A 24,113-nucleotide genomic window follows, 5' to 3' on the forward strand; every position below is an offset into this window, starting at 1 on the left:
CGCGCAGCTGTTGAGTGCAAATGCAACAACCAACAGTTTAGGACAAAGGGAGCAGGACTGCACAGTGGATGTGTGGGCCGGTCTGTCTGTTTGTTTGTCGTCACAGTCCAGTGGTGCCTCCTCATTTCCTAGTTGTTCCCACTGTTTTCCCCTCCCCTTTCGTGTCTTGTGTGTCTTGTCTGTCCTCTCTGCCTGGGAGTGGCCGTCCTCCTCACCACCAGCTGCCCACCTGACTCACCTGCCACCCATCCACTAACCAGCTCAAGCAGTCTTCCTTCCTCCAGTCTTCACCAGGTCATTGTCTCAGCTCCAGTGGGAGTTGCGTTCAGGCCTCCTCAGTCTGCAGGTTTGTCTCGCTCTCTGTGTGCTAACCTGCTTGTTTGTGCTCAGGACCGTCGCCTCCTCTCCAGCCAGCCCACCTCCCTCGCCCTCATCCACCTCCCTCACCCTCATCCACCTCATCGCCCTCTGCTTCAGCACCGCCACGTCCTCCTCGTCGGCCATTCCCAGTCCCTGTCCACACATCAATAAAACTATTTAATTTGAACATCTTGAGTCTGCCTTTGGGTCTCTTCAGTGGAAACCTAACGTTTGTTTGTTTGTTTGTTTGTTTTGGGGGGGGGGGGCAGCCTAAAAGGTTTTGGGGGGCTTTCAGTATTCACTTGTGTTCAATAAAACTGGACAAAAATGAATGTGTCTTGGTTATGGCATCAGTGTTGGCAATTTAAAGTACAGCATCAGTATTGTAGAAAAAATAGTAACGCAAATCAAACTAAAGTGTATTGGTAACACATTTGTAATGTTGTTGTGTGATAACATACAACGAACCAAGCAGCGCAGCAAAGTGGCTGTTCAGGAGCAGCCATACAGAACACGTAAGAGTGAATGAATACATCATAAGTACAACAGAACACACTTACAGCAAGAACAGGATACTCTTGGTACGCTTCTAGTGTAGTTAATACGTTGTTTATCTACTGGTACCACACTCGGAGTGTACTTTTATGACACCAATTAAGTACATATGCAATAACATAAAACTAAATGTACTTGGTGTTCTTAAAATATGAATTACGTTGATCCACTTTAACACCTTTTTAGCATCAAGTTTACTCGTAATTGTGCTTTTATAGAAGTTAAATTCAAGTTGGTTGACAAGAACACGTGATCACACTGCGAGAACACTGATCATTCGTGTGGGTGTAAGTGTTCTGAAATATGTCAATTTAATGTACTTAGCACATTCATTTTTCACCTGGGCAGGCAACCGATGTGATGTTCTGAAGTCTGGGTCCCTCTGCTTAGGCTGAAGATGGATGGATGGACTAATATCACCGAGCCACTCCAGGCTATTCAGGAATTCACACTACGGACTGTAGACAAATTTATATATATTTGCTTCAACTGTAGTTAAATTTATACATACATTCACTTAAAATAGAGTGTAGGACACACAAGGTAGTTGTAATAAAGATGTTTCTGTGGCAGTTCCCAAAGAGGTAGGAAAGGTTCCAACACTGTATTTAGTTCATCAATGTACTTCTTTAATGTTAGTAGCGGTACCGGGATCTCCTGCTCATGCATCCCAGGCAGAATCAATGACTTAGCTGCAAGTCACCTTATTTGACCTCTTGAACATCTGGAAGTAGTAAAAGGTGTTTCACAGAGGGGTCCCACAAATCTCCAAAGCGCCAGGATTAGTTGGTGCCATTGCGACTCTAGGAAGGAACTTATAAATACTGGAGACAACACAGATAGACATTCCAAGATATAAGACAACAGAAAAACGCTTACTATCAGCAGTGAAGCACAGACCAGACTGTTTAGAGTGGACAGGTGAAAAGGTCACAACAGGGAATAGCGGGAGTGTAGCTCATGCTAGCATCACTCCCTCAAGCCAATTAAGTCAGAACAGAGTCCACAAGAATTTCGATGGTGGGATGAGGCCGTGAAAGATAAGAGCATGGCCGTAAATCGGAAAGAGGTTTTAATCTTCACAGCTGCAACAACAAGGCCACGATGGACCAGAAGGGACTGGCATGGGGTCAGACAGAAGATCCTGCAACAGACACGAAGATCAAAAATACACACTTGCACGCAGAAGCGATCACATAAGCACCTCCCCTGTAACACATAAAAACTGGAGAAGATAGTGAGATCGTTGGACTTCTTGCCCCAACGCCAGGGACGACGCATCTGCGTATGCTGACTCCAGCATAGGGGAATACAATCTCCAGAGCTCTATATTCTTTCCTGTTAATCTGAATAAATTCTTTTGAACCAACTGGAAGGTGTCCTCTCCGGATTTGGAACAGCGCAATACATATACTCTGTGGGTCCTTCTGATTGATTAATGATGACTTGTTGAAAAATTCCTACAGGACACACACTGATCCGTGGACTCTCGGACCAGCGGCAAGCAAGATAGGAAGTTTTACAAAAGACATAAACTCTGGAATCACTATTCTCACAGCTTCCCTGGTGGTCTAGTGGTTAGGATTCGGCGCTCTCACCGCCGCGGCCCGGGTTCGATTCCCGGTCAGGGAACTTCTTTTACAATTTGTGACCGCTGATTGAACTATGAAATTACGACTGTGGCGCTGATACTTTGACTTCTTCTTCTTTGCTACGTTGCTGCTCGCACACCCTCACAGGAGTTGCTTACCGAGGTTCCGAACGGGTGACGTCAAACTTCTTCTTTCTTCAGAAGTACACTATTACAATTGACGGCGAACGCGAAGGGCGCTGGAGGAGGTAATACCTTCTTCATAATCCTATTCACTCGTGTATTCTGCGTCAGACTTGATGGTTAACTGAGATAAACCTACAATAGTCGGTGGATCAGGTACATTTACCATGCTGCTGCGTCGGACAGCTGAGAACAGTCTCCGTATACTCAACAAAGCACCGACAGCAGTTTTCTTTTAAAATCTCAAGGTTTTTGAAACCACTGGAATTCTTAGTCTTTGTAAAACTCAGGATTTAAATTTCACAGAGGGGAAAGATGAGGAAGACGTGTATATTTATGGTGACGTATTGAGATGGAGAACCGGGGTTGTATAAAAAGGGGAAGCAGGAAAGTCATGACATGATCATCCCTCCTTTACAGGCCAAGCGCTTTTGTTGTTTTTTTTGTCTGTGTGTGTGTGTGTGTGCGTGTGTGCGTGTGTGTGTGTGACCTCAAGGTTGCTATGAAGCTATCCCCTCTTAACCCAGTCATTTGGTCCATTTTGATTCTGTGGGGTTTACAGAGTGGTAAGTGATGGTGCACCCCTACACACACACACACACACACACACACACACACACACACAAAACAGTTTAAACAATGTAAGCAATTAACAACTTAAATGTATGTATACTCTATTAAATTCTTATTATATTAACTGCTTTTCCCAATTTAATATTTTTGTATTACTGTATTTCTTATCACGATGATCAATGAAAACAATTTTAGAATAAATAGATTAAATGTGCTGTATTTTAAATGTTAATGTTCCCTTTATTGCATGTTTTCACCTCCACCATATTTTAATCATGTATCATATTTTTTTCCTTACTGATTATTCAGTGTGCATTAGTTTCTGAGTCCAAGTCCTGCAATGCACTTTGAATTTTAACATATTTTGAAAAGTTATATGTCATGGTCATATATACATATATACACATATACACACACACACACACACACACACATATATATATATATATATATATATATATATATATATATATATGTGTATATATGTGTGTGTGTGTGTGTGTGCCTGTGTGAATATTATCACCAATGAATGCATCACCGTGAGTTTACTCTCATTTTTTTTGTCAGACGCCAACGATCCAGGAGTCTGCCAGAATGACGACTCCCTGAACGATGTAACCAAAGCTTCCATGGCTCATAACCACGCATGCTTGAATGCCGTCTACCTTCCTTAAACGCTTGTGCTTGTGCAACTGTTGCAGCTTCAGGTGGTCCACCAGGGCGATGAGTTCGATGACATCGTGAAGAATGAAAACTTCTCCTGCCTCCTTTACCCAACAAATATCCTCAACTGCTCCTGGGACTTCCAGAGGTTAACCCCGGCTACGCAGCTCTCTGTCACCGTCAGGTCTTCTGTTTCCTCATGACATGAAGCTCATCTCTCAAGTGGCGACAAGCTCTGATGGATGACTTGCTGTGTGTGTGTGTGTGTGTGTGTTTGTTTCTTTCATGCAGTGTTTGTGATGAAAGCAGAATAGTTCCCCTTCAGAGTGGTCTGTCCCAGGACAAAGTGGGGTCAAAGGTCATGGCTCTGTGGGTCAACGACACGACACATGTGGTCATCCAATTTAGCGTGTCTGACGGCAACAGATGGGTGCGCTACACCTTCATGTACGACGTGGAAATGCTGGGTAATGCTGCCAAACAGAGGCTGTTGTTGGTTGTTGGCTGTGTTCAGGGTCAATGAGGTTGTGTTCAAATGGGTGAGGGAGTTCTGTGTCGTGAGTGAGGGAAACCTCCCAGGGGAGGCAGGGGGCGCTCCGTCCTTTTGGAAGCTGCTCAATCCAGCAAGTCACCAAAGGTTTCGATTTAGAAGCTCCAGCTCCTCTTTGACTGGTTCTGGTGAAATAGTTGGTCGGGTCTCCGTCTCTTGGGGCCGGAGGCGACCTGAGCAGGTGTTTGTGTTTCTTTCAACATTTCCTGAAGCATCGGTACACTTCGTCCCAGCAGGTTGCTGCTCTCACAGAAACAGCAAAACCTGGAGCACCAAGCTGGTGTCATGGGCTCCTCTATTTGGGTTCCAGGGGTCTCATTGAGTCTCCTGTTAGTGGCCAATCCCAGAACTGAAAGGGGTTCTCTTCCGTCAGTGCTGAGGGCTGCGATCCGTCCTGGGGGAGCCCATCACGCCCAGGGCCCCGCCATCAAACTGCTTCCATGCTTTCTCTACAATTCTACAATTCTACAATTTCATTTAGCAGACGCTTTTGTCCAAAGCGACGTACAACACAAGCAAGAATTTAGACCTAATTAAGGAAAAGCCCATAGGAAGCGCAAAAGTGCTTCAGTTGTGATTTGGTCACAGGTACTGCCATCTAGTGGCAAAAGAAGTGTCGCCCCCCCCTCCCTTTTAAAAAAAAAAACAAAAAACAGACATACAACATCACACAACACAGTTAGTGCTACATAATCACTACTACTAGTTAGTGCTACATAATCACTACTACTAGTTAGTGCTACATAATCACTACTATTAGTTAGTGCTACATAATCACTACTACTAGTTAGTGCTACATAATCACTACTATTAGTTAGTGCTACATAATCACTACTACTAGTTAGTGCTACATAATCACTACTATTAGTTAGTGCTACATAATCACTACTATTAGTTAGTACTACATAATCACTACTACTAGTTAGTGCTACATAATCACTACTACTAGTTAGTGCTACATAATCACTAAGTGCTGGGTCTTGGACCCTCTGACTTATTCTGCCCCACAGGACAAAGAGGAGAAGAGTCAGGTTCAGTGCCTCGGTGCTCTCTGAACGATTGAGTCTTCAATTGTCTCTTAAAAGTAGAAAGGGACTCAGCAGAACGCACAGAGTTCGGTAGTTCGTTCCACCATTGGGGAACAACAGAAGAGAAGAGTCTGGCTAGAGATTTGGAGCAGCGCTGGGCTGGAAGAACCAGGCGTCTTTGGCATGCAGAGCGTAGTGGGCGAGAAGGAGAGAAGACCTGGATCAGGGATTCCAGGGAGGCTGGAGCCGTTCTTGTGATTGTTTTGTGAGCCAAGAGAAGTGCCTTGAATTTGATCCTGGCTGCCACTGGAAGCCAGTGAAGAGAAACCTAACGTTCATTAAAGACAGTTGGTCCACATATTCATTTTTTAGTGTTTTAGTGCCAAACAACATCATTAATTAGAAAAATGAATAATGAAAACCGTACGTCCATTTATTGCTTTAAAATTACAGCATTCAGTGGTGAACTAAGGCAAATGATGAGGGAGAAATGGGAACATTTCATCAGAAACATTTCATTATAAATTCTAAAAAAGGAAAATTTAATGAAAAGCAACTGAATTTTTCAGAAGTTGTTTACCTGAGACTTTCCAGTCATTGCCAAAAATCACTTGCTGGCATTTTTAAGCCACATGAAAGCTCTTAAAATGCCAGAGTTGTGTTTTAACTGAAACGTTTTATGTCCTGGACAAAACGAGATTCTTGAGCTCATGTCAACCCCAGCCCTGGTCTCAGACATTTAACTGGAAACCAGTAGACTTTGTGATGAGGGAACTTGAAGTTCGCAGTGCTCCAGTCTTTCAGGACTCACAGGAGAGTTCGTGATGAGCTGAGTTTGACCTTCGTACGCGTCAGCCCAGAGGAATGTCGTGACATCGCCGATCGTCTTCTGGGGGGCAGGATTTGTGAGCTGTGCTATGTGAATAATTTTTGTTGTACTGAATGGACTCTGTAGCTGATGTTCAGAGCAAGTGGTTGATCATCTTGTTGGAACTGTGATTATTTGTGCCACAGAGGTCCTGTCTCCCCCCAGAGACATCGCTGCATCAGTCAAAGACGGGCGCCTGTTGGTGACGTGGGGGCTGCCCCTCAGCCGGACTAACTACAGCGCCAGGTGCTTTGAATACCAGCTGGACATCGGAGATGGGGTACAGTCTGTTGCTCTGCTGAATACTCTGGATGTTGATGCTTTCAAAATTATTATGTACCAAAATTCAAGCACACAAAGAAAGAGAGAAGAAGCAAACCTGCTCAGTGTTCACTGGCGAATCTTCAAACAGAAAGCGCCCATCAAACTGCCCCGCCAGCTGTCTTACTCACCGGAGATCCCGATCGACCCCACTTCCACCTATAGAGTGAGGATCAGGGCCAGGAAAACCATGTCTGCATGCCTGGGGCCTTCGCTGTGGAGCACCTGGAGCCACACAGTCAGTACGTGCTGTTTGCTGAAGAACGGTGTTGTGTCTCAGTTCAGGCGTCACAGTCAGACTGCGTCTGTGTGCTTGCAGTTGTGCAACAGTCACTGAATGAACTCAGCATTCTGGTGATCATCTTGATTTCATTTGGGATACCCATGATCCTCCTGGCTTTGCTGCTCATGGTCCGACATTCAAGGTACTGCTTCGTCCTGAATCAACTGTTGATTGATGTCTGACTTTTCCTCACGTAGGCCATGTTTCCATCTGGTAGGAGGAGCCTGTATTAAACCAGGAGGCGTATCTTAAAGGAGGACGCCAACTTTGTAGGAAATCCATGTATTGTCTGTCCTCCCCAGAGCCAAACAGGGAGACAGACACCCTCCTTTATTCTGGGATGCATCAGGCAGCTGAGCACCACAGAGACCAGCTGAAAGCTGGTTAGCTAAGCACAATGAATGGCAGTGGATGGGAAATGTTAGCATACCTCTGTCTGAAGTGGAGGAGGGGAGAATAAGGTACAGCCCCCAAGATGTTGGTGTGTTCAATGTACTAATGCATCACCAAAACAGCAAACCACCCTGATGCATTCAGGTGACACGTATGTAGATGACACGTGACACGTGTTCATTAACACACGACTAAATAATCCACATCTGCTCTCGCGTGTGGTGGAAGCTCGTAAAAGGCCTCCAGTTTAAGTCTTGCTTGCCTGAACTACTGCATGTACAAGAAGAAGTACACTGCAGAACTGCTTGTGAAGGCTGTGTATTTGACAACCAATAACACAATAATCCAAGGAAATTTGTTTGTTCAAAGAAGTGAAAAGATGGAATTTCATTGTTGTAGTAAATGAACCAAACTCAGAGCTGAAGTGAATCACACTGCAAGTCTGAGTACACTGAGTGCACAGGATGTTCACATAAACACAAGAAACCAGGTTCCAGCCAATCACCGACAAGATGGCAGCGGTGGTGGTGGTGGTGTGGGGGGGGGGGGGGCGCGTTAGCGCGCGCGCATACATTGGGTAATAAGCAGAGTCGATTGACTAGCGTAGCGGCTAAGACACTCATAAGCCATTTTCAATGTAATAGTTATTCCTAGCTCACTCTGTAGGTCGAAGCAACAGCATCGGTTCAAGGAAGGACAAATTCCCTTTTGCGTGACCTTGTGAAAGAATTTTAGATACATCAGCGGTTACTCATCACCTAACAAATTAATTTAAATATTTCAGCTGTAACTTGTAGCCTAAAATCGTAAAGATATTGTATAAAGACTTAGAATATAAATTTACTCAATGAACAGTTGGAGTTTGCTCACTCATCTTAGCGACGTTAGCGCAGCACAGATCCACTTTCCATGTCGATGTGCGTTCATGACATTTACAGAAACACGGGGGGGGGGGGGGCGAGCTCTCTGTGTTTGTTTGGTATTTACATCCAACGTGAAGGGAAGTGACGTCAGGCAGCAACGCTCAGTGCACCTTTAGTGTCACCTCACCGTTTGGTGAGAAGAATCAGGTTGACAAGCTCTGCTTGCAGCATTCGTCTTCTTTTCTCACTCACTCCTCTACATTTGCTAGTGTTTCTTTTTTCTGCGCCCAGGTGGCATCTGACTGGGTGGCGTCCATGATGTTTTTGAATCAGCGCTGTCTCACAGGAGCTTTGCAGCAACAGTAGAAACGCTTCTCATTGGTTAACAAGAAGCACATGACAGCAGACAGGCAGAGGGAGAAGGGACCAGCAGGTGGTGCTGTGGGATTCCTTTGATTATGATACAATTCACGCTGACAGAGATTTTCAAAAGTAAGGGACAAAGTGGGTCCCTCATCATGAAGGGACACGTGCTTTAGGTCCCAAATTAGGGACAGTTCTGTGTTTTAAGGGACAGTTGGCGTCCCTCCCTCAGACTGTAGAGCAGTGCCAGCATCTGCGTCACTGCCACCCAGGCTGTCTGTGAGGGTCGGCTGTTGTCCTCCGGTTCCTCTCATCAAACCCGAGATGGAGTGTGTCTCTGTCAGCCCAATACAGGACAGCACTTTTGTTTGTAAATATGGGACGATCCCATTTTTCAAGGGACAGTTGACAACCCTGTGTGTGTGTGTGTGTGTGTGTGTGTTTTTCAGGGTGTCCAAGGTTCTGTTTCCTCCAATTCCTCATCCCCCACTGAAGTACAAGCACTTCTTACAAAACCATGGCACATTCAATGTAAGTCCACACCCACACACACACCCACACACACACAGAGTGACTCAACCACACACACGATGTATTATCTGGTGTTGTGTTTCTAGTTCTACTGCCCTGCTGTGCCAGCTAAGTCTGATGAAGAGATCACGGAGGTGCAGGAAGACGAGCAGCACCCTGGAAAGGCCTTTTAAAAAGCAGCAACACAGAAATACGAGTGAGGAGAAACCACCAGCACTCACCAGCGACCACCAGCGCTCACCAGCGACCACCAGCGCTCACCAGCTCTCACCAGCGCTCACCAGCTCTCACCAGCGCTCACCAGCGCTCACCAGTGACCACCAGCGCTCACCAGCGACCACCAGCGCTCACCAGCGACCACCAGCGACCACCAGCACTCACCAGCGACCACCAGCACTCACCAGCGACCACCAGCGCTCACCAGCTCTCACCAGCTCTCACCAGCGCTCACCAGCGACCACCAGCGCTCACCAGCACTCACCAGCGCTCACCAGCGACTACCAGCGACCAACATCACTCACCACCGACCACCAGCACTCACCAGCGATCACCAGCGCTCACCAGCACTCACCAGCGACCACCAGCACTCACCAGCGACCACCAGCACTCACCAGCGACCACCAGCGCTCACCAGCACTCACCAGTGACCACCAGCGCTCACCAGCGACCACCAGCGCTCACCAGCGACCAACATCACTCACCACCGACCACCAGCACTCACCAGCGATCACCAGCGCTCACCAGCACTCACCAGTGACCACCAGCACTCACCAGCGCTCACCAGCAACCACCAGCGCTCACCAGCACTCACCAGTGACCACCAGCACTCACCAGCGACCACCAGCGCTCACCAGCGACCACCAGCGCACACCAGCGACCACCAGCGACCAACATCACTCACCACCGACCACCAGCACTCACCAGCGATCACCAGCGCTCACCAGCACTCACCAGCGACCACCAGCACTCACCAGCGACCACCAGCACTCACCAGCGCTCACCAGCACTCACCAGTGACCACCAACGCTCACCAGCGCTCACCAGCGACCACCAGCACTCACCAGCGCTCACCAGCACTCACCAGCACTCACCAGTGACCACCAGCACTCACCAGCACTCACCAGCGCTCACCAGTGACCACCAGCACTCACCAGCACTCACCAGCGCTCACCAGTGACCACCAGCACTCACCAGCGACCACCAGCACTCACCAGCGACCACCAGCACTCACCAGCGCTCACCAGTGACCACCAGCACTCACCAGCGACCACCAGCACTCACCAGCGACCACCAGCGCTCACCAGCACTCACCAGTGACCACCAGCACTAACCACCGACCACCAGCACTCACCAGCGCTCACCAGCACTCACCAATGACCACCAGCACTCACCAGTGACCATCAGCACTCACCAGCGACCACCAGCACTCACCCAGCCATCAGCAGCAAGCGTGTGTTGACAACATGCATATGGTGTGTAAAACACATGTGCATGAGCTTTACTCTTCTTCTGGTCAAACCACATCCCGAACTTCATCTATTCGATGCATTTTGAAGAATGCTAACATAGCCATACCATTAGCATTCATTGTGCTAAGCTAACGAGCAGTCAGGTAGTCTCTGTGAGTCTGAGCTTCCTCACACAGCATAGGCCGAAGGATCCTAGGTTCGATTCTCACTTCCCCCGGTGACCAGAAGTGTCCCTGACCAAGATAGTGAGGCGCTAATTGCTCCTGCTGGCCCTGCGATGGACTGGTCACCCGCCCAGGCTGAACCCTGCCTGTCACTCGATGTCAGCTGGGACAGGCTCCACCCCCACAACCCCTCACAGACAGGTGGTATGGAAATGGAAGTTCAAATAAATAAATGAGCTTCTGCTGGAGTGGAGAGAGAAAAGTAAGCAACCACTTAGTGAGTGAGGCTAAAACGTGTGACAGTAATCCATGACCACAAGTTTTGCTTTGGTTCAATGTTATGAATTACAAATAAAACACATTATTATGGACATTTAACACTAATTAATGTGCATCATCCTAAGATGTTTAAGCTGATTTGTACTCTCAAAGAGCACTTTCATATATGTCCTGACAGTCTTCTTTTTGGGGGCAAGGCAAGGCAGTTTTCTTTGTAGCCTGTTTTCCCCACCAGTTTGTCTCCAGGCTTCATGGCATCATAACAACATCCTCTGCCCTCAGAGCCTCACATCCACTGAGGAGAAACTCCATAGAAAACCTTTAACAGGGAAAAATGGGAGAAACCTCAGGGTGAGGAGGGGAGGAGGATCCCTCACCAGGAGGGACAGACGTACAGGAGATGTTGTTACAGACAAGAAAACAGTTTACAATGCAGAATGGAGGAAACATGGAAATGTTAATAACAGTTGAAGATTGAAGCTTCTGGAAGGGGAGGCAGGGAGAGCAAGCCAGCTTGATGGGGGACTGGATGGTAGACTGGTTCATGGGAGGGGAGGCAGGGAGAGCAAGCCAGCTTGATGGGGGACTGGATGGTAGACTGGTTCATGGGAGGGGAGGCAGGGAGAGCAAGCCAGCTTGATGGGGGACTGGATGGTGGACTGGTTCATGGAAGGGGAGGCAGGGAGAGCAAGCCAGCTTGATGGGGGACTGGATGGTAGACTGGTTCATGGGAGGGGAGGCAGGGAGAGCAAGCCAGCTTGATGGGGGACTGGATGGTAGACTGGTTCATGGGAGGGGAGGCAGGGAGAGCAAGCCAGCTTGATGGCGGACTGGATGGTAGACTGGTTCATGGAAGGGGAGGCAGGGAGAGCAAGCCAGCTTGATGGGGGACTGGATGGTGGACTGGTTCATGGAAGGGGAGCGCAGGCCGGTGTAATAGTAGGGGATAAAAGGGGGGAGGGGGGGGACGACGATGCAGACAGTGGTTGGAGCTCTGGTGGATCTGTAGAAACACATGGGGGGGGGGGTAAAGTATTTGCGCTTTTAAAAGTTCTGGAGTTAAAAGTTACACTCAAAGTTTTGGGTTGAGCTGCGTTTAGGTTTTATGAGCGAAAGACGACACCAATGTGGAACTTCAGTTCCTACACGTGCCGAACACACGCCACCCTGCGGCCAGGAGGACTCTGCCAGGTGCCAGTCTGAGCTACTCCACTACAGTTACTTTGGTAACTTTTAAGGGTGGGTTTAATGGAAGGTTCTTTTCACGTTTACTTGAGTATGAGGGTGAAGACAGAACGCTACTTTTACTCGCCCCCACCTCTACACTCCCCTCGTTACTTTAGTTAAGATCGTGTCGCGTCACGCAGCACCAGCAGGAGGAGCCCACGGGGGAGGAGAGACTGAGCCTGCACGGAGGCACTTGCAGGTCTCAAGTCCAGCTGCTGCCTTGCGCTCTGCCGAGTGCAGAACAGGAGACAAAGGCTGCGTCCGAATTGCCAAGTGCCAACCTACGTCCTACTGCTACGTCCTACCGCTACAACCTAAACACGACGGCACCATTCAGACACCCTAGAAGATTGGTGGTGAAGCACGACCTCTGCTGGCAGAGCACAGATACCACGATCAGGTAGACAGCAGTAACGTAAGCCCCACCTGCTGGCCTGACTGTCGTACTGCACTCCACTCTGAGCACCTTTCATTCATTCTCTATTATTAAGCACATTAACGCACCTGTAAAGGTGTGTTCACACGCGTCACGTTTGGTGTGAACATGCCTTTAGTCATCAACAAGGACTATAAATGTTGGTGTTGCATCAGAATGGGAGACTGTTGGTGGCACAAACTTGGCTTGCGGGTCCACAAGTTTTTAGGGGACAAAGAAGAAGTCCGCGGTGCATTGTGGGTCATAGGTTGCTCCGTAGGATGCACCTGAACCGACCTACAATGTGGGTGTGTTTAGGCTGGAATTTAGGTTGCGAAGTAGGTCGCTACTCGCGCCAGTTGTGGTTTGGGACAGCCTACGACCTGCTCCGAGACCTACAATCAGACCTGCTTGGCAATTCGGATGCAGCGCATGGATCCAAATGGAACTCCGTGGAGCCGGGTGTCATCATCTCACTGGTTTACTGGTGTTTTATGAAGTTTCCATGCAGCAGGCGGGGTTTCCTCCCATGGGACAGCAGGTGTGTAAACTCTAGCTGACATAAACGCGTGTCCAGGAATAAAGAGTGACCGTCTCCTGCCTCCGAGGCCATGTCCAACACACCTGATGGTGAGGCCAGGTAAGTTTCCTGTATATCTCTATGTGATCTGTCATTATGTGCTATTTTTAATTACAGTTGTCTTGTCTTAATCATTAACTGTGAGCTCGTATATTTAAATATTTCAGGGTTGCTTTTACTACCACCTGTGCCTGCTCTCGGGCCTTTTGGCTGAGCCTTGTCTCATTTAGTCTTTCTGCTCCGGTCCAGATGTGCCCAGCTGATGAGTGTTATAAGTTCCATGAGAAGGAGAAGTTTTGTGTTTTGCGTTTTCAGGAAAAAAAATGAAGCCAATATGTTAAAAAAAGAAAAAGGTTTTTAAACTGTTGAAAATTCTGAAGATTGCAAGAATAACAACAACTACTGTGTGATGCATGAGCACAGGTGCTGCTGCTAGCTGAGCTGAGGTGAGCTAAACCACCAACAAGGGTGTGTTAGCCCCTTTCACACTGCACCAAAAATGTAGGTCAACACAGGTTTTTGGGCACTCTGAAAGGGTGGACCCGCGTCGACCGACTCGCCAAGTGACCCGGGTGTTTAGCGGCTCGGCTCACCTGCAGTGGGAAAAAACCAACCGTCGTGTCAGGTTTCATGCGACCTGTGATCTTGTCTCTGTGCCGCCTGTCAGGCTTCACCTGTAGCTTCTTCAGCTCCTTCCAGACGAACCAAAAGCTCCATCCTCCTCCTGCTTTAGTGCGCGGACATTTTCCATCTGCGCCGAGTTTGTCTGCTTTGCAAAAGACAACATTGCAATGCACGCTACGACAACGCTAACGTTCGACTCGGTGACGTCCACGTTGTCGTTTGTTCACCTCTCAGTGTTCCGGCGCACGTTCATGTGTAATGATGACGTGTCAGCGCGATGACATACGAGAGAGAAAAACACAGGCACGCAGCCTCACAGGGGGGGTTCAGACCCGGGTCTGCTGGAAGCTTGAATGAGCCCTGAAGCCGAGCAAACACGGGTCCAAAAACCTGCGCTGACACGCGTTCTTCAGTGTGAAAGGGTAATAGACATAGATTTGTTCTGTCTCAACATTCAGGACAGAACCCTGAGCTTCATTGCTGAGGACAAACGGCTGTCCAGTCCCAAAGGCCTTGAGACTGGATTGCATCCCAGCATCTTGAATTAAATGCTGGGGAGACAAAGTTGTGATTTCTTGGGTCAAAACAGGTTCCAGGAGCACGAGCAGGACACGGATGATGGACTCTTCTGATCAGTGCTGACTAATTGTCTTTTGTTCAGATAATTCATAAAAACTTCCAAAATTCAGTGAAATGAAAAACAAAAGTGAAATGAATGAAATGAAAAACAAAAGTTTAGACAAAGAATATATTTTTGTTGATTGAAAGATAATTAGCTCACAAAACTGTTAGTGATTTTCATCAAGACTTTAAAGTTTGGTCACAGAATTGAACAGGAATAATCTGGTCTGATAGGTTGTAGTTTAACAGCTTTATTAGTTGCCACCTGGCCCCTCCCCCCGTCCCCTCCCGCCTGTCCCTTCCACCCGTCCCCTCCTTCCTGTCTAACACATGACTTAGGTCTTGTAACTGAGTCAAACTTGAATCTAATCTTGACAAATGTAAATAACCCTGCCATGACTGCTGGTGATGGATCCTTCGTAGGCGACCACCACATTTTGGAGGTTTTGTTGTGTGTTGGTCCTCCTCGTCAACGGCGTTGTCCTGCGGAGTCGAAGTCGCTGCTGCCACACATTTCTATGTAGTCCAACTCTGTGGAAGAGACCATTTCAACTACGAGCTCAAAAACACTCAAAATGCTCCTGCGTGCCAAAGGAGAAAGGGCAGGTCCAGAGTAGAGCAGCGCAGGTGTGTGGGGTCGTACCTGCTCCCAAACTGTTTTGCAGCTGTGTTTTGTCCAGTGGGTCACCAAGGGGAACCACGCCGGCGCTCAGTGCTGTGCCCCCCTGGAAGCTCTCTATCATTGCTGCCAGCGTCCTGAAAGTCTGTAGTCTGATTCCTGAATCACCCTGACAACCACAGCACAGACCACCAATGACACTGGGGTGTGTGTGTGTGTGTATGTGTGTGTGTGTGAGAGTGTGTTTAATGTAGTCAAGTTGGTTTTATTAATACGGCATCAAATCCCAGCAAAGATTGTCTCAGTTACTAGTCGAGACAGAGACAAAACTCTGTGTGTTTGTGTGTATATGTGTGTGTGTGTGTGTGTGTGTGTGTGTGTGTGTGTGTGTGCATCTATCTTTTGTGAGGACTAATTTCAGAAACCTCTGAGGAGGAGACCTCAGCTGTCACTCAAACCCCATCAAAAGATTGTTTGAGCGTTAACATTTGGTTTGACAGGCTTGGTGGTTTCATGGCTTGGACTTGGGTTTAGCTTGACTTGTTGGGACCAGGGATTATCACAACAGATGAATAGACAACCATTCGTGCAGTCAGCGGGGCTCACACACCTCTAAACAGGTGTCTATCTGTGGTTGCATGAGGAGTTGCAGTTAGCATGCAGGCACACTTGCAAGCTAACAAACTAAGAGATGCTCTCCTTGTTTCAGTCAAGCTTTAGACAGTCTGGTACTGCATTTCTCTCTCTTCTAGACTCAACTGGTGTCCATCAGTCTGTCCATGAACCCCCTCACTGTCACAACCACACCTCCACCTCTTCCTAACATGTGGAACTGAAGCTGAACATCTGGTTGTGTTTCCACAGAACGCTTTTATCAGACCACCAATCAATCACTTTGGAATTTGTACTGATCAACTACACTCCACTCAGGAAAACTGTAGTTTCCAGATGTTTGTCTGATCAGGCCACAGCTGGATTTAAGGAAGTGGTTCCATTGGTGCTAAATTCAGTGTCGTGTCCCACTGTAACAGAGGACGCTGTTGTCCACCTTAGTCCCTCCCAAACTGATCATTTTATCATAGAGCAGCAGCACCTTAGCAACAACTCTGGACTCTAAAACAGAAAACTATGAATCCAAGGAAACAAGCACCTTGGTACGGTTCTGGAACCTGACAGCTTCAACAAGAATCCAGAAACTGGAGAGAAGATGGAGCTGCTCCAAACTGGAGGAGTCACATGTAGTGTGGCAAGATGGCCTTAGAACCTAGAAGAAAGCCCTTGGTAGAACCAGAGCAGCCTACTACTCAGCACTAATAGAGGAACACAAGAACAACCCTGGTTCCTCTTCAGTCCTGGAGCCAGACTGACAGAGAGCCACAGCTCTACTGAACCAAGTAGTCCTGTTTCCCTGAGCAGCAAAGAGTTCATGGACTTCTTTATTGACAAAATTCTCCTGATTAGAGAGAAACTTCTTCTCCTGCTGCCATCAGCTGACAACATGGCACCTAGAACCCAGAACCTTAGAGGCAGCTGGAGGACCAGACACACACTTGGACAGTTTTTCTGGGTCAAATTCAACTTCCAATAGACTGAATAGATAAAAGGCAGAAGCCCGCGGGACAGGTGGCAGTCCAGCACCAGAACCTCTTACACAGGTAGAAAAATGGCCCTCAGTCAGAGCAGTGGGTGGCCCAGTGGGCATGTCTGGGGGGACATCTCCAGACCCAGACACCCCCCAGGACATGAGGGCCTATATAAGAGATAAGCTTTTCAGATTAATGCCATGTGTGCTGTTGCTCGTGTTCGCTCAGCAACGGGCACCTGTCCATCTTAGGCAGAACTTGGCACTTGGTTGTAAGTCAGTCAGAAATCTTCCTAAATGACCACCGTTCCTTCCGGATCCTTAGGACTAGAATCTAGCATCTAGATTGTGCAGAAAAACTGAAACTCCTGGACAAATCATCAGGTCGTGAAAAAAAGCCTTTTCTCAGGGTCTAACACTCCTCCCTCACAGAGATTTCTGTAAATTATTTATGCTTCTTTGTCAATGAGCTCTTCATGAAAAGGACGAGCCGTGTTTGGTGCTGCCGTCGGTCTTCAGGCTCCAGGTGAAGAGGAGGAGCGACTCAGAGGAAGGAAGCTGGCCGGCCAGCAGGTTGCCATGGGAGGCAGTTTAGTGAAACTGGAAGCCCAGAGTCTCCTGAAGTAACTCAGAGCTGCTCTCTGAACTGAGATGACCTGTGCTGAGATTTGGGCTGACACAAGTCAAACTGACCCAACAATGTGTTGTCATTCAGTGGCGAGTGCTTTGGCAGGGCGGTGGAGTGTTTTTAAAGGCGTGCGTGTGCGTGTGTGTGCGTGTGTGTGTGCGTGTGTGTGTGCGTGTGACCGTGGGTTCAACCCCATGCAGCTCCTTGCCCACCTGAAGGGACCAGCCGGCCGTGGCGTGAACGAGCCTGTAGGTGTGCACGTACGGGGATTTCCTGTAATTCACCAGATGTTTGACGAATGATTAGAAACAAACACGTGTGGCGTTTCAGCCACGGTGAACGACAGGCTGAGCATCAACAGTCCTCAACTGCTCAGAAATCTTCAAAGCAGTGAAACTTCTCATGAAAGATCTTTTATTATATTTGAAAATAAATTCAGTGAAATTTGAACTTAATCTCCTCCCAGTTTTACGTCGATGAGGGTTTATTTGTTGTATATTTGCTCGTCCATCAAGCTTCTGTGTTTATATTCTCTATTTTGTTGAAATTGGACTCGCGGCATCTCTTTGTTTCTGATGTGGAGTCGTCAGCGCGTGACTGCGCTTGGGTTTGATCTCCTCATGTCCTGTTACCTCTCAAATACTTTCACCTTTCATCATTTTTCTTAATTTTTTTGTGACTCCTGCTGGTATCATTTGTCCCTCATAGTGGTTGACTTTTGAAGAGACAAACACGGGTTCCTTGTAAAAGAAACTTAAAAATTGCATTTGAGATAAACAGAAACCAGATATGAAAACTTTTGTATCAGATCACCTACTTCCCTTTTTTTTTAGATATAAAATAAATGTTGAATACAGTTTGAGAAAATAAAGTGCTGAAGCATTGCTGCTTCTTCAAATTCCCTCTCAAAGTCGCAGGTGAGATGCCACAGAAGCTGGAAAATGTCTTGCAGCCAAAAGTTAGATGAGATTAAAATGCAGTTTCGTACACACGTTCACACGTTTACAGCCAACAGGCCCTGAGACAGGCAGCCAAGATCATCAGAGACCCCTCACACATACTCCACTCTGCATTTGAATGGCTCCCCTCTGGGCGACGCCTCCGCTGTGTGGCCTGCAGAACTGAGAGTTCACTTTATTCACCCACTCCAGTCACCTTACTCTTCATTTTACATTGTGTACATACTGTATGTAGTATATTTATTGTATTTTTATCTTTAATCTTATTTTTATTCTCTTATTTATTCCCACTGTCATGTCCCTGTTTTTTTTTTTTTCTTCTTCTTCTTCTATTGTTTTTTAATGTCATGCTGCTCAGTTGTACCGTACTTTAATTGCCCCTCGGGGATAAATAAAGTCATCTGAATCTGAATCTGAATCTGAATCTGTACTAAAGAAGAACGATCCAACAAACTCGCTGTAACTGAAGTTAGAAACGGCCCTCGGTGCGCGACCCTGCTCCCAGCTCACCTCACACACAGGCAGAAGGCCCCCTGCACAGTGCCGCTGTCCCTCAGCATGAAGCTGCCGTCCTGTCCGAACCGGCCCAGCAGCCTCTCGGTGGCCTCGCTGCTGAGCCTCCCGTAGTAAATCTTCTGGACCTGCTCGCCCTCCGTCTCCATGCTGCCTCGGAGGAGCAGCTGCAGCAGACTGAAGCAGCAGGCAGCACGTGTGAAAAACAATGAAGCAGGAAAAGCCTTTCTGGTTTTCACACTTTTCAGTGACGCAGTTGCAGTTCTCACAAACCGCTGTGGCACTTGATCTGTTCAGCAGTGGAAACACGCTGTTCCGTGTGTTCTGCCTGTTTTTTTCTGCCTGGAACAAGAACTAGAACATGGGTTCCATGTAACTCATTGCTCGCCCACTCTTGGCTGCCACTCTGCATATGTCGATGTTTGGATTTCCTCTCTGCAGAAAGTGCGTGTCACCTAAACTGAACGCTCTTGGCTTGTCTTCACTATCATGATGCAGACAAACAGTGCGTTGGCCTTCAGCTGCTGGATGAGCGTGCTTCAGTGACCTCAGAGAGCAGCCCCTGGAACAGCCAGTTTTACATGAACGCCATGAAAGCAGGACATCGAACCACTGTGGTTTGGTTCGGTGCAAACATGAGAACACAGTTGAAAACTCCAGAGGAGCTTGGAGCTTGTTCAAATATTCACACCTGAGACGAAACAGACAATCACAAAGGAAGTTCAGGTGGAATGAAACACCACACACACACACACACACACACACACACACACACACAGTTCCCTTCTGTGAATGTCTCATTAGGGTTTTTACTGGAGCGCCCCTTGATGGCGCTCACACATGAATGAAGTAACCCAGACGCTGACATGACGGTGCAGGAGCTCAAGCATTCAGTGATAACGCACTCTGACGCATCCTCCCCACCCCGAGACTCTTATCCTCTCTCCTCCCTCCCTGCTGTGAGTTTGGAAGTCTGAGGAGAAGGCGACCGCTAAGGGAGAAGGGACGACCCTCCTCATCTCACCGTCTCAACATGTTCAGGGGAGGAACAGAGTTCTGGCTTCAGTGACCCGGAAGCAGCAGGCGCATCTTGAACGTATGAGTATCAACACCATCTGCTGCTGTGGTAATTTGTTGTTGACATCATTGTGGTTGTATTTTATGTGTTAGGTTGCGGCTCAGACAGCCCGTCAGGTGCCTCCATGTGCATCTATCAAAAGCCACAGCAAACTGTCAGTGTTGTTTTCGTCACGCTAGACAAACACGAAAATGACGACATCGGACCCTTTTTCCCATGACGAAAATGAGACTAAGACGAATGTCACCATCGCCCTGTAAAGACTAACGTGACGACATTGTAAACATTTTCGTCTGACGAGAACGAGACGAGACTAAAGTGTAACTGGGTGGATGATCAAACTTTCAAAACATGCGGGGTTTTTTTCCCGCCAAGTATAACATGCGTGCAATGTCAATCAAGAGCTCAAACATCAACACGGAGCCAGCTGTAGCTGTTGGTCCTCATGGTCACGCCCCCATCATCAGTACACACGCACTAAAAGCCTCTCTTGGGCCCTCACACACACACACACACACACACACAGACAGTCTGGGCCTGTCTGCAGCGGGTGGTCGTGAAAAGAGGGATGATTTATGGTCGAACTTCAGATGCAGTCCAAGGGACAATAAAACAGAATGCCTTGTACGGCCCGAGGAGACGAGTCAGATGACGGAGCCACCACAGCTTCCTCATGTTGTGGCTTCAAACTCTCAGGAAAAAATACGACAAACATTTGCTGAGAGTCTTCAGCGTTACAGGTGACCTCAGTCGTGGCCATCGTAGCAGAGCCAGAGTCATTTTAGAGAGAAGCGCTCAAGTTGAACCGGTAGGCTACCTAACGGCAAGTTGTTGCTTGACTAGTGAAACAGTACAGGTCCTACCGTGCTTCCATGTTGCCTCTGTTTGGTTGCCATAAATAGTTGTTTTATATATGCAGAGCAGGAAACTTTGTTTTGATGCGTACATGTTTGTAAAGCCATTCATGGCCGTGTTGAGATTTAATGTCTCTAGAACTTGACTTGTGGTTGTGAAACTTGTTTGCTGTGAAAAGAGAAGATTGCTGCTCCACCCTCATATTCTAGTAGAATTGCACTTTGTGTTCCCATCCTACTTCACATGGAAGTCAAGTGTGCTTTTATTTTTTGTCTAATCCTGTTTTATTGTGATGCAATACTCCTATTGTGTGCCGGTGTGTTGTCTGCTTCTGCAACAAAATAATAAAAGTAAAAGGAAGAGAAAGAAAAAGAGGGGAAAAACTCCCCTTTGAAGGTGGATCAGTTTCAGTGCTTCATTCTAACACTGTAGTGGCCTCTTAAGTACACACACATATCTTTATTTAGAGGGATCTTTGATATTTGACTAAAACCTTTTTAAGTTTTCGTCGACTAAAACTAGACTAAAACTATCAAGGATAGAAATGACTAACGTGACTAAAACTAAGAAGCATTTTGTCCAAAAGACTGAGACGAAGACTAAATCTAAAATGCCTGCCAAAAACAACACTGCTCAATACCCCCTTATTGTTCTGCCTCAGTGTATCTAAGTGGTGACCTCACCTTGACCCTAACTTCTGACTCACCATGTCTTCTCTGTGCTTACTTGAAATATCAATTAATAAATAACGTAGGTGGATAAGTTAGTCGGCCATGAACCTCCCACGTGACTTGTCTCATCTCTCCTCTCCTCTGAGAAGTCAAAGGTCATCTGTCACTGTGCAGCGCCTCTAATCTTGCAGTGTTCCTCTGTTATTGTAGTTTTTGGGAAGGTTTACTTCCTGTCTATGTCAGCGTTCTTGGACATGAATCGCCTGCTTTTGTGACAACTGCTGTATTACCTTTGTGCTGCCCCTAAACAGTTTCGTCTAATCGAGAGTTCATGTTACAATTTAACTCTCTTAACCTCAAAAATGGTCCAAAAAAAATGAGCCCAGAGTTCAGCTGAGTCCTCATTCCAGCAGGGAACAAGGGTCTAATCTTCCTGTGAGCAGAGTGCTAAATTCACCACTGTGTCCCACCCACGCTGGAAGTGAAGAAAGCACAGACCTCAAAGTTGTTCCAAAAATCTGATGTCAAGAATTTGCCTGAGAGCAAAACTGAATATTGACTGCAATCACATGGGTGAATCAGGCTAAAAAGAATACTGCCTGTTCCTCATGTACACGTAGTAAGGAAGTACATCAGCATCCATAATGTAGTAGTAGTATATCCCCTCCCCAGCTAGTAAGGGAGGTAAAAAAATCCCACAGACAGAATAGGCAGGCTAGGCTGGTGGGCACTATTGAAAGAGAGGGAGAGATACAACCAGCGGCGCCAGACGACCGGTCAGATGAGGCCCCTGATAACTTTTGGCAGCTGCAGAGGGAGGACCCCATTTTGCAGAAAGCTTTTGACAGGGTCACCCAAGTTGAGGAGGTCCCCACTGAAGTTTCCGCATAGTTATCTGGAGAGAGTTTAGTGGTTAGGGATAGTCTGCTATACCCCCAGCCAGGAGAGGGTAGGCCAGAACAGCTGGTAGTGCCAAAGTCACTCAGAGAGCAGGTGCTAGCAATGGGGCATAAGATTCCTTGGACACCTGAGTGACTCCGAGAGCTTTGCTGCCAGGTTGTATTGGCCAGGGCTCTACACTAAAGTGCAGGAATACTGCAGGACATGTCCAGTGTGTCAGGTGACTAGCAGCTGTAAGACCAGCCCTCATCCCTTACAGCCCTTGCCCATCAGAGAAACCCCCTCAGCTGCATGGCGATGGACATAGTGGGACCCCTTGAGAGGACATAATCAGGTTGTAGGTACATCCTAGTCATTTGTGACTATGCTACCCGCTATCCCAAAACATTCCTTCTGCACAAGATGTCTGCTCACCCCATAGCGAAGGCCTTGTTGCAGCTATTCTCTAGGGTAGGCATCCCTCAGGAAGTCCTCACTGATCAGAGAACAGCGTTCCTGTCAAACACAGGTTTATAGTCTGTGGGGCATTGAGAGCATCCGGACCACTCCTTACCACCCAGACCGACGGGCTTGTGGGGCGCTACACTAGGGGCATGTTGAGGAAGTTTGTGGTAGCCAATGGTAAGGACTGGGACCGCTGGCGGCCCTATTTGCTTTTTGCCTACTGTGAGGTCTCAACTGGCTTCTCAACTTTAGAACTTCTGTATGGGAGAAAGGTGAGGGGCCCTCTGGATGTTTTGAGGGAGGGCTGGGAGGGACCTGGCACACCTCAGACCTGCAGCATCCTGGCCCATGTCCTTCAGATGAGGGACAAGAGGGAGGAGTGCAGGCTAACCTTGAGCAGAAGGCCTGGTACAACAAGGCCGCCGGGCAACAGAATCTACAGCCAGGGCAGAAAGTTCTGCCCATCTCGGAGAACAAGCTCCTTTCCAGGTGGCAAGGAGTGATGAAATAGACCTTCCTGGGAGGCCGCTCGGGTCTGTCACACATGGTTGTACACGTATGCCTGGTGACCCGTGTGTCAGAAAAGGTCAGATGTCAGACTGGCTGCCCTGGATGTCAATCAAGTGACAAATTACAGAGTGAGGATGGATGATAGGCTGACGTCCATTTTTTTGATGCCCTGCGATCTACCCACACTGCCTTTGCGATCGACCTGTAGATCACCATTGATGTGCTGGGCACCCTTGGTGTAGAGAGTATCCTGCTGTGGTATACGAGAGTACGGAGATGCTGGAGAACCTCTGGTCAGATCGGTTCTGTCAGACATTTCAGGAGAGATGAATAGATCATAATTAAAAGATCATATCAAGCCCACCAAGGAAAAAGCAAAAAGGTGTCATCATGTTTCATTTGCCGGCATTTGAGAAACTAGAAACTAGAGTTCTCTGATTGTAAATGCTCTCATTTGTTTACTTCTTTAAGAGGCAGAACAAACATAGAACAAGCTCTTCATTCCTCATTGGCTGACCTCACTTGCTCTCCTGCCGTAACTCCTTCACTGAGGTCAGGACTGAGGCTCTGGACTGATGACTCTGAATATGAAAGATCTCTTATCCGTCTCTCACACATAACCTGATGACATCACACCCTTCTACGACAGGGAAGAGCTCAGTTTTCAGGCAGACGAATGGAACGAACAGAGACCTTTAACAGGGCTATGCAACCTGTAGCACAGCGGAAACTGTTGGTGGGTCAGAACCATCTGGTGCAGGGCTTCCAGCATGTGTCTGACAGAGGTAGCATTAATGTTTGCAGAGCTAGCCTAGCTTCTGGTGATAGCGCCATCTGTGGAGGAGGCCTA

At 47.6% G+C, this 24,113-nt stretch overlaps 2 protein-coding genes and 1 non-coding gene across 5 annotated transcripts; 2 read left to right on the forward strand and 1 right to left on the reverse strand.

Annotated features, from left to right (window-relative positions):
• The first annotated feature begins 2,475 nt into the window (after positions 1-2,475).
• Positions 2,476-2,547, forward strand: trnae-cuc (transfer RNA glutamic acid (anticodon CUC)). Its single transcript has one exon. It is a non-coding gene; the product is annotated as a tRNA-Glu (tRNA).
• Positions 2,548-2,637: 90 nt separating this feature from the next.
• On the forward strand, positions 2,638-10,098 carry LOC147261098 (granulocyte-macrophage colony-stimulating factor receptor subunit alpha-like). 2 transcript variants are annotated; one of them, XM_086202967.1, is made up of 10 exons: positions 2,638-2,754; positions 3,186-3,255; positions 3,830-3,876; positions 3,964-4,109; positions 4,217-4,392; positions 6,518-6,651; positions 6,784-6,934; positions 7,012-7,117; positions 9,044-9,125; positions 9,212-10,098. In XM_086202967.1, the coding sequence occupies exons 2-10, from the start codon at positions 3,192-3,194 to the stop codon at positions 9,296-9,298; spliced, it is 993 nt and encodes a 330-aa protein (XP_086059093.1). In that variant the 5' UTR covers positions 2,638-2,754; positions 3,186-3,191; the 3' UTR covers positions 9,299-10,098. The 2 variants fall into 2 exon arrangements, with proteins under 2 accessions (XP_086059093.1, XP_086059094.1); XM_086202968.1 differs by having other exon boundaries at positions 3,964-4,073.
• A 4,719-nt stretch (positions 10,099-14,817) lies between these two features.
• Positions 14,818-18,964, reverse strand: LOC147261099 (SH2 domain-containing protein 1A-like). Of its 2 annotated transcripts, XM_086204830.1 has the most exons (4): positions 18,803-18,964; positions 17,546-17,606; positions 15,148-15,292; positions 14,818-15,035 (listed from the first exon to the last, which is right to left on the reverse strand). In XM_086204830.1, exons 1-4 carry the CDS (start codon positions 18,952-18,954, stop codon positions 14,974-14,976), a joined length of 420 nt encoding a protein of 139 aa, XP_086060956.1. In that variant the 5' UTR covers positions 18,955-18,964; the 3' UTR covers positions 14,818-14,973. The 2 variants fall into 2 exon arrangements, with proteins under 2 accessions (XP_086060956.1, XP_086060955.1); XM_086204829.1 differs by lacking the exon at positions 14,818-15,035 and having other exon boundaries at positions 15,050-15,292.
• Between the last annotated feature and the right edge of the window lie 5,149 nt (positions 18,965-24,113).

This window comes from Aulostomus chinensis, chromosome 5 (genome assembly GCF_037954235.1).
Source record: "Aulostomus chinensis isolate RoL2024-O1b breed Wild chromosome 5, RoL_Achi_v1.0, whole genome shotgun sequence".
Lineage (NCBI taxonomy): Eukaryota > Metazoa > Chordata > Actinopteri > Syngnathiformes > Aulostomidae > Aulostomus > Aulostomus chinensis.